The sequence below is a fragment of the Macaca fascicularis genome, chromosome 6, assembly GCF_037993035.2.
Source record: "Macaca fascicularis isolate 582-1 chromosome 6, T2T-MFA8v1.1".
NCBI lineage: Eukaryota > Metazoa > Chordata > Mammalia > Primates > Cercopithecidae > Macaca > Macaca fascicularis.
Window position 1 is genome coordinate 182,836,726 of NC_088380.1, and position 10,162 is coordinate 182,846,887.

The window sequence follows — 10,162 nt, forward strand, 5'->3', positions numbered from 1 at the left end:
TTCAAAGTCAAGGCACAGAGATGGTGTCAAGACGTTGAAAGTCTGCAAAAACTCACATACACTGGGACTCTTTGCTCATGGATATGTGTTTTCCTGTTGCTATAAGTGTCCCACTAGTTAAATGCAAAGTTTCATCTTGTTTAAGTGACAGGCAGTGTGGATCAGTAATTTACATAAACCCAGAGCAGAAAAAAATCCACAAGGATGGAAGAGGGAATCAATCAAATATTAAGATGTAACCCAAACCCTCAACATCTGGTTCCAGTTCTAGAGGGAATATATAAACATGGCAGAGACCACAGGAATGACAGATGGTTGCAAAAACAAGAAATAATGCATCAAAATTTACTCACAGTGACATGAACAACATTCCACTTCTGCCGCTGAGGTGGCAAGTTGGTTTGCAACTAAAAAGACCCTTCACCAGGGAAGGTGAGAAACGCTACTGCAAACACTACTGTGCACACTACTGCACCTGCTCAACGCATCACTCACTGACATGGCCCAACAGCTGACTTCTCATGGCCATGGTTTACTCATCTGTGAAGTGGGAATGGCAACACTTGCAGAAACAGAGTAGCCCATTGCAAACAAAGGCATGTGGGCCTTTAAACAAACCCAGATCTGAATACAGTCAGTTGATGAGTAACATTGAGTTACTTAAACTCCCTGAGGTAGTAAAATGGTGATAACACCCACCTCAGAAGGCTGCTGCAAACACTGAGTAACAGCTGACAAAAGTGTTCTTTATGGTAGCAGGCATGTAGAGAATGCCCAGTAACTACAAATATCTGTCAAGACTTGTTGAGTGTTTATAATACTCCCCAACACGGTGCTGTGCCCCTTGCCTAACTTATCTTGCCATACTTGGTTTGTCTACCCTTCGTGTATGAAGATAAACATGTTTTTATACATAAACATGGACACAAGAAAACTTCTGGAAGGATATACATCAAAATTCTAATAGTAGTTACCTCTTGGTGCTAGGAATGTAATTTTTCTTTTTGCTTACCTTTTTCCAAAATATTCTACCAACGTATTTCTATATGCCTCAGTATTTGCTTTAACACCAAAAAAAATTACAATATAATGAAAAACTACTGCTCTTAGGTAACAACCTCCCCAACACAAGCCCTTTTTTTTAAAGGGAAGAACTAATAAAGCTTTGCTCTCCATGAGGAACCACTAAGTGTTTTTCTTTTCAATAAGAAAGCTAACTGACTTACTCCCCTCTTTACTTTGCCACCAGGAAGCTCAGAGCCAAAATTTTAGTTCAGTCATTCAATTAGCTTTGTCCCTATATTTCAGAGGGTTATTGGTTGGGAATTTAAATGACAGAATTATAACATTTAAATTCTCTTTCTCAAATTAAAAAAAAAATACAAAACTGCAACATAAGGACATAATAATTTTTAAAGTCTTAGAAGTGCCATAATAAAAAAAGTCAGTTTATTAAATGCTCAATTCTCAAAATTATATATATATATTTTTAATTATTTAAAAAATTTTCCATACCTTTCCATTCCCCTCCCTCCAAACTAAGTATTGTCCAAGTTGTATCAAACGCCACAGAGTCTACCATGTACCCAAAAGCAGAGAAGACAGGAGGTCCAGAGGACGAGGTATGCTGGGGTCACTACCTACACTGCAGAGTCCACACGAGTTAACTCACGCTGGGGGCAAAGAATGGAAAGAGCTAATACACAGAAAAAGCAAAAGAACTGGAATGGGCAGCCTGACCATAGACATTTACAATTTGTACCAATTTACAAATATTTAGGGTGCCCACCAACTCCAAGAGAACAGACCAAACTAACCACATGAAGGAAGACCTCTGCCAGGGCCTCCTCTCCCTACAATCCCCTCTCAAGAATCATTAGGAAGCCCAAACAGCTTCACAGTTCCGGCTTCCCGGCTGCTGTCATATTTGCCGTCTTTGTCATCACAGGCAAATGCCAGCAGAGGCCTTTTGGGGTGCCACGCCACTGTGAAGGTCGGAGACTCACACTGTACCTCCCATAGCTTGTCCCCTATAGAAAACAATAGAGAGAAACCAATCAATACGTTCATAACGAAGGACACATTCATTAAGTACTTACCTGTATTAACTCGTTTAATTCACCTACTAATCCCATAAGATAGATACAACTACTACCTCATTTTACAGAGAACCCCCAGGCACAGAGAGCCCACAAGCCAGCAGGGGGCAGAGCAGGCTCTGAGCACAGGTGGGTTAACTCAAGAGCAGGTCGCTGAGCAGGAAAAGTGTCACCGAGTCACAGGGACACGCAGTTACATGAAGGATCTGCATGGCTGGATGCTGGACAATGTTCACCACAACGTGACTAACACAGACATTCTTTACATACTGGAATTTCAAGTTCTTTACTTTCCTCTTCAAAGTTTTCTATGTAGTTTTAACCTTTTTACGAAGAGTGTCACAGATTTCCGAAAACAATACAGCAACATTAAAAAACAAATCTGAGGAAATTCTTTTGTAAAATGAATACTCTCCTCCCATTTTTCTATTTCCAGCTTCTGTTGTTGTTTTTAAAGCAAAAACTTGATAATTCCTTAAATTTAAAAAAATATTTTTTCAAGTTCATATACAGGCAACAGATAAAGAGAAATATACCACAGCATTTTTAAAAAAGTGGTATTCAGATAGTGGGACCACAAGTGATGCTTTTTTCTTCCTCTTACTCTGTAGTTTAAAGTTTAAATAAATCAAAATATTTTTCTAAATCAGTTTCCTCAGACCTGCCTGTTTATTTCTTAACTCTTTGCTTCCTCACTACCCAGCAGTGACAGTCAAAACATAAACACACTTGTCTAAAGGAGACAAATTCATTCATGATAATGCTGATGAAGCAGTCACATGCAGAGATGAGATCACAAGAGAAGTCCTGAATGCCAAAGGTGAAAGACAGTAGATTCTCATGAGGTTACCTGTCTCCACTTCAGCAATGTCAATAAAATGGTCTTCCGATGCTGACGCCAGCATTTTCCCATCATGGCTGAAACTGAGGGTCCTTACAGGCCAATCCAGCCTATGATACAGAGTGGACAGAAGAGACATGAGAATTACCAAATAAGAGGAGGGAACAATGTCACTCACAATAAAATAAAATTCATGTACCCAACAAGGAAAGTGCTGATAGAGTCACTTACCTGGAAAAGCACCGAACACACACTAACTCATCCACATCCCAGAGGCTAACCAAAGCATCTGCACTTCCTGTGGCAAAGTACTTCCCCATCGGGTCAAACTTGATACAGATGCAGTTGGAAGGATGGGCGTTGATGGACTGCACAGGCTTCAGTTCTGGGTAGCTGAGAAACAAGACAGACAGTGATCAAACTGCAGAAGAGGACTGTGGTGCTAAAATAATAATAGGAGACAATGAAGAAGAAAAGCAAAGATAATGCACCACCACCAAGAACTGTCATTCAAGATAATATTCCTGAAATAAAAAAAGATTTTGAACTACATTATTTAAAAAGCACAACACATACATGAGACTACAGAATCAAAGCAACCAACATCGAGACACAGACTAGTAAAATTAGTGGACTTTAAAGAAAAAGAAAATTAGATTATCAGGCTTTCTGACAGCAACACTTACTGCCAAAAGAAAATGGAGTACCATATTTAAGAAAGATACACAAGCAAGAAAATGAGTCAAGGATTTTTACATCCAGCAAAACTGAATTTGAAATATAACGATACAAACAATAAGCAAAATAATGTTTTATAAAATCTATAAGATTTATAAGTACATAAATAAGTTGTAATAAAAACTCCAGGAATAATGTTCCCATGAACGCTTCCCGAGGAATCTTAACTAGAGAATGAGCTTCAATAAAAAAAATGACTCAAGACTTATAAGGACTGGTGCTGAACACTGAATATAGAGTTTCTTGCAAAAACTATACATGGTTTAAAGGGAGGGTATAATATGTAACAGCTGCACACTCCTACAACATATAGTACTATTTTTTTTAATGGGGGAAGAATGCAAAGAGTGTATGCAAAAAGCAAAAACATTTTTTGTTTCAAGTCATCACATTGGTGGTAGTGGCAGTAATATTGTTATTCAGAGACATCTGTATGTTTACCACGGGATACAGGTAATAAGTAACCATCGGATATTCTAATTCTATGATCCCTTGTGCCCTTGAGAACCAGAATACTCAATTTGGAAGGGAAGAAATATATTTGTAATATAGATGAGGTTTAATAAAATCCCCGGAGTCCTCAATTTTAATTGGAAGTTATCAATGTGAGTTCACAAGGTATTTTATCTTTATATACATACACACACACACACACACGTAATTCCTAGGCCAACCCAACGGTAATGAACATTCCTAACTTCAGTATGATTTCTCAGTGAAAGAATGTAAGGCCTCCTTTTTTTTTTTTTTTTTGAGGTGGAATCTCACTCAGTCGCCCAGGATGCTGGAGTGCAGTGGCACAATCTAAGCTTACTACAACCTCCACCTCCCGGGTTCAAGCGATTCTCCTGCCTCAGCCTTCCAAGTAGCTGGGATTACAGACCTGCATCACCACGCCCAGCTAATTTTTGTATTTTGAGTAGAGACGGGGTTTCTCCATGATTGCCAGGCCTCAAGTGATCCACTCACCTCGGCCTCCCAAAGTGCCAAAGTGCTGGGATTACAGGTGTGAGCCACGACACCCAGCCAGAATGTTAAGGCTTCTTGGAGAATTTTCTGATTAAAGGTCTGGGGCAAGATTGTACAAGATGAACTTGAAACATCTTATCAAACCAGAGAGCAAAAAACAGAAGATGACTGGGATTATGTCAAAAAAGGGCTTAAGAACCAACTTGAAGACGTTTTTATTGGCCAAAGATGGGATAATTTGAGCTTCAATAGGCGTAACAATTACAAGAGATGGAAACACATCAACTATGTTTAAAAACACGAGCCCATAATGATTTAAAAAAAAACAAAAAACAAACCTAACTGGTCATCTTTGGAGGCAGCAGGAAACGAAATCATCATCTGACAAACAGAATCAAAATTTTATCCTGCCTTCCCTAGATGAACTGCACTACTGGGTAACCAAATTGCAGACAAGAAGCAGCATCTCTTTATACAACAGTCCAACATATACACAGCACATGGAATCAGCAAAAGCCAAACTGGGAGAATCTCCACAGGTTACCAGTCTGGTTTTTCAGCAGCTATGTTTTAGCAAGTTTCTTTTGAGTAATTTAAGAGACACAAAAGACGTATCAATTTTTTTTTTAAATGAGCAAAACTAGGGTATCTAGGGGCTGTACATGTGGTAGAAAAACTACGAAGAATCACCATAAAAGTCAGGATAGTGTTCGCTTTTGTGGAAGGGAGTTGTAATTAGGACAAAACACCTGGATGGACTTCTAGGGTGGCTGGAAAGAACTACTCCTCGACTTGAGCAGGGCTGCACAAGAGTTAAGCCTATAAGAGTTCGTTAAGCTACACATTTGTGTTATGTGGTTTTCAATATCTGTGTTTTATAATAAAAAGGTTTTTCTTAAAAAATTATAGAATCCCCATTGCCTACAAAATAAAATCCAAGATACTAGGCATAAAATAAAGGCCTTTTATAATCTGGTCCCAAATCAGACTTCATCTTCCCATTATCATGCCCTCTCTTATTTCCCTTATCTGCCAGCATGCCCCCAACAACCCTGACCGAACTACTCTGCAAATAAGTCATGCTCACTCATGCCTGCTTTTTCACTTATATGTTTCCCTTTTGCTTATTCTTCAAATTCTGCTTATCTTTCAAGATAAAGTTCACAAGCTCCCTCCTTCAACTCCCCACGGAACATATCTCACTTGGCCTCACATTGATCACCTGGGATAGTGGAAGGCTAGAATTAAACAGATCTGAATTTCAGCTCCACAATTTCATTCATTTAGAGAACAAACATTCACTAAGATCCTTCTATGTGGAGCAGGTGCAGGACTAGACATTAGGGATTCAACACTAAACAAGGCAAACACCATCCCCACCATCATGGAATTCACAGTCTAACAGGAGACATGGGCAAATAACCATGCAATTACAACCAGAAGGAAAGTGCTTCCTACAGAAAGTACATAAAGTAAGCCTCTAACCTACCTCTAACCTTGGGGTAGCGGGAGAGCTTCCCCTGAAGGGAAAGTGATATTTAAGTTGAAACTTTAAGAGTACGAATTAGCCAGTTGGGTGCGGTGGTTCACGCCTGTAATCCCAGCACTTTGGGAGCCGAGGTGGGTGGATCACCTGAGGTTGGGAGTTGGAGACCAGCCTGACCAACATGGAGAAACTCTAAACTACAAAAAATACAAAATTAGCCAGGTGTGGTGGGGCACGCCTCTAATCCCAGCTACTCGGGAGGCTAAGGCAGAAGAATAGCTTGAATCCAGGAGGCGAAAGTTGCAGTGAGCCGAGATCGCGCCATTGCACTCCAGCCTGGGCAACAAGAGCAAAACTCCGCCTCAAAAAAAAGAGGGTATGAATTAGTCATAATTCAAGGTGCATCCAGTTCCAGCAAACACTAGCTGACTACTGATGTAACCTCTCACCCTCAGATCCTCATCTGTCAAATGAGAAGCAAACCATCAACTCCTAGAATTTCTGTAAGGACTCAGTAAAATATAAAGTATATAAAATATACAGCTCAAATGTACTTAAAACAGGTTAGGATTCTATTTGTGTTTTAAGCTCCTTCAGGATAGGCTCACATCTAATTCATCTCCGTATCTGGCACAGCACCCAGCACAAAGATATGACAGTCCCCTAAGCTAGACCCCCTCACCTGAGGATGTTGATACAACCATTGCCATTTGTCAGGAAGAACATGTTGTTGTCATTGTTCCAGGAGATTTCGTTGACCTCGAACTTGAACTGCTCTTCTGCTTTGGAACGGTGTGTCTTGGCATCAATAAAGGTCACCACATCATCTTTGTTGCCTACAGCAATGGTCTGCCCATCAGGACTCCAGCAGATATTAATGTTCTCCCCTAGGACCCCAGATATAAACAGCAAGATAATCTGTTTGCTCATAATCCGCCACAAGTTTATTGTGCTATCCTAGAAAGAAGACCAGGGCTTACTCATTAAAGTCCTAGACAATGGGAGGGAGCTACCATTTATAATTCAACAATGAGTCCAGAACATTCATCTACACATTTCCTGATTTGGTCTTCACAATACTCCTCTAAGACACATTTATTATCCCCATTTTATAGACAAAGGAAATAGGAGATAAGAAGATGAGCCAAAGTGTCAAAACTATGAAGTCACAGAGCCAAGAATTTAAACCCAGATTTGACCCCAAAGCCCCCTTTTCTTTTACACCAGCATTTCTCAACTCTAGTCACTCGCATGCCAACATCACAATTTTTGTCCTGTCCATTAAACACTGTATTTTTCTTTATTCATGATTTTTCTTAAAATTGATCCAAAAAATTTTACTTAAATAAATTTAGCAGCCGGGCGCGGTGGCTCCAGCCTGTTATCCCAGCACTTTGGGAAGCCAAGGTGTGCAAATCACTTGAGTCCAGGAGTTCAAGATCAGCCTCGGCAAAATGGCAAAAATCGGCTCTACAAAAAATTAGCCAGGCATGGTGGCATGTGCCTGTAGTCCCAGCTACTCAGGAGGTTGAGGTAGGAGGATGGCTTGAGCCCAGGAGGTGGAGGCTGCAGACAGCCAATACTGTGTCACTGTACTCCATCCTGGGTAACAGGGCAAGACTCTGTCTCAAAAATAAAAATAAAAATAAATTTAGCCTTAATTGAGTAATAAATTCTATGAGCTAGTTCTTCTAGTAGACATTAAAATATCTGCAAAACTGGTTTTTAATGTTCACCCACACATCACCTGAATCACTCATGGATCAGCAGCTGTATACCTGGGGAAAAACCACACCATTCTGCCTCCAGAGGTAAGTCTTGTCAACAAAGTCTAGTGGCCCACACTGAACACATCAATTAAAAATCTCATCAACTTTTTCCATTCTAAAATGTATAATTTTTTCACATTTTAGTATCTATACTGTATCTTAAAATGTATCAGAAAGCATTTCAAAATTTTGGGTGTATCACAGTTATTTACCAACTTTCTTTCCTAATGGAACATCTTATGATAAATGAAAACTCAAGATTCCCATACAGTACCGGCCTCAATACTTACAACAGAGCCTATAAATGTACCGCACAACTTTCTGGTCACTTTCTCGCAGTTCACCAAGACCATCCAAATTTCAACCATTCTAACTAATCAGAATTTTCCACATTCTCCATGCCTTTGCACACGCTGTTCCCTCCTGGAAATGCCCCATTCCCCACCCACTGCACATTGACCACACTCAATTTCTATGGCTATCCTAAAAGTTTGCTCAAATTTGGTGAGGCCTTCCCTGGCTCCCCTAGGCAGACTTTTGTTTTCACTTCTATTCTGGGTATCCATCTTGCAGACCTCTCCATTATTAAATGAACCATACCTTGCTATGTTATTTGTATATACATGTCCCCTCCCCGCTGGGGAGGTCCTTGGAGCTGGAAACTCTTATTCAGCTCAGGATGTCTCATACACTGCTGAGTGCCAGGCACAGAAAAGATATTCGGAAAATGGTTGTTGAATGAATTCAAACAGCTTATCTTCCTATTACCCTCTCTCTCTGAATAGTCACCTTTAGTGTTCACAGTGGCAATGCATTTTGTAGTCCTGACATCCCAGATGCGAATGGTTTTATCTCCGGACGCGGTAACGAATAGGTCAGGATTACTTGGATGCCAACAAAGCTGGTCCACACTATCCCCATGTCCCCGATAATTGTTTTCCTTGACCTGAAAGAACAGAATCCAGATGTCACTTCACATAGATGTAGCTGCCTCCCCATGTAACTTTCTAACCTTATTCAAACCAAGGTATGCTGGTACGAGTAAAGATCTGGGTAATTCAGAATCCAGTTCTTCTAAGCCCTTTCTCCCTTCTCTTCTCCGCAGTCCTTCTGACCTGTTGTTCTCAGCTTCCACATCTATGCCCTTATTTTTGTGCCCTCCCTGGCCTCCTCCTCCTTCCTGATTTTGCACCCTTACTGTACCATCAACGTTCCTAACCCAGCCGCTCATTCCCACGGGACGCCCTATCACTTTCAAAGGGGCCCTCCTCACCACCACCACCACAGCCCCTAGCCACTCCTTACCAGCACACGAATCGACTCCAAACGAGTAAGGCTCCCACCGCAGCCCGGTCCCATCCACCCTCTCCTCACCTTCACCCGCCATCGCCAACCTCCTTACTTCCACACTCTCCACACGCCCCCAATCTTCCTCTCCTCACCCCTCACGACCCCGTCACCCCCACACTCCACCTTCTCCCCACTCCCTCCTCATCTCCACACTCCCCCCTCATCTCCATACTCCGCCTTTCCCCCTCCCTCAAGTCCACTCTCCTTTCAACCCCACGGCCCCGTTCGCCCCCCATTCGCTCTCCCTCTACCACACCTCACTTCAACACGACCCCTCCCCCTAGCCTGGGCCGAGCCCCGGCAGCTCACCAACCGGTCCTTCTCCAGCAAGAAGACACTGGCCGTCTTGTCGAAGGACCCCGAGGCTAGGCGACGCCCGTCGCAACTCCAGGCCACCGAGTGCACCTTGGCGCTGTGCGCCAGGAACTCGCGCGTCTTGCTGTGGCCCCGGAACAGCTCCTGCATCCCAAGCACGTAGCGCGACGGGCCGCTGCTCACTGAGCACCACGGGGCCATCGAGCCGGGGCCGCTCTGGCCCAACGCCGAGGGCCCCATGGCTGCAGTGGGCACCGCCATGCCGAGCTCCCAGCTCACAACACGCCAGCAGCCGCCAGGGTGCAATCAGTCCTGGCGCCGCTGCCGCACGCATGCGCCCGGAAGAGCGACGGCTTCTCTACGCAGGCGCGCTGTACCCCGCCCCGGAAGGGACTACAAATCCCGGTATGCAGCGCGTCCCCGCCTCTTTCTTAGTAATATTTGGAGTTAACTCCAAATATGCTTCACACTTAACGATTCCGAGTTTTTTTAGTGTTCTTATTTCTCCCTTACCTATTACTTGGTAGATATATGTGTATCCCTGTTTAATCAAATAAAAGAACCAAAACTAACCTTCTAAACTGTTCACCCATCA

General features: G+C 42.4%; 1 protein-coding gene across 2 annotated transcripts; it reads right to left on the reverse strand.

The window, feature by feature from the left end:
• Positions 1 to 1,427: 1,427 nt before the first annotated feature.
• THOC3 (THO complex subunit 3) lies at positions 1,428 to 9,915 on the reverse strand. Of its 2 annotated transcripts, none has more exons than XM_065547067.2 (6): positions 9,566 to 9,915; positions 8,692 to 8,848; positions 6,816 to 7,020; positions 3,172 to 3,333; positions 2,950 to 3,050; positions 1,428 to 2,030 (listed from the first exon to the last, which is right to left on the reverse strand). In XM_065547067.2, the coding sequence occupies exons 1-6, from the start codon at positions 9,899 to 9,901 to the stop codon at positions 1,867 to 1,869; spliced, it is 1,125 nt and encodes a 374-aa protein (XP_065403139.1). In that variant the 5' UTR covers positions 9,902 to 9,915; the 3' UTR covers positions 1,428 to 1,866. The 2 variants fall into 2 exon arrangements, with proteins under 2 accessions (XP_065403139.1, XP_005558631.1); XM_005558574.3 differs by having other exon boundaries at positions 9,562 to 9,849.
• Positions 9,916 to 10,162: the final 247 nt, after the last annotated feature.

Coding starts and splice junctions, on each gene's coding strand:
- THOC3 (XM_065547067.2), bottom strand. CDS start 9,901: ATGCGTGCGGCAGCGGCGCCAGGACTGATTGCACCCTGGCGGCTGCTG. Junction 7,021..8,691: donor TGCCACTGTGAACACTAAAG/GTGACTATTCAG, acceptor CTGGGGTCCTAG/GGGAGAACATTAATATCTGC. Junction 3,051..3,171: donor TGTGTTCGGTGCTTTTCCAG/GTAAGTGACTCT, acceptor TCTGTATCATAG/GCTGGATTGGCCTGTAAGGA.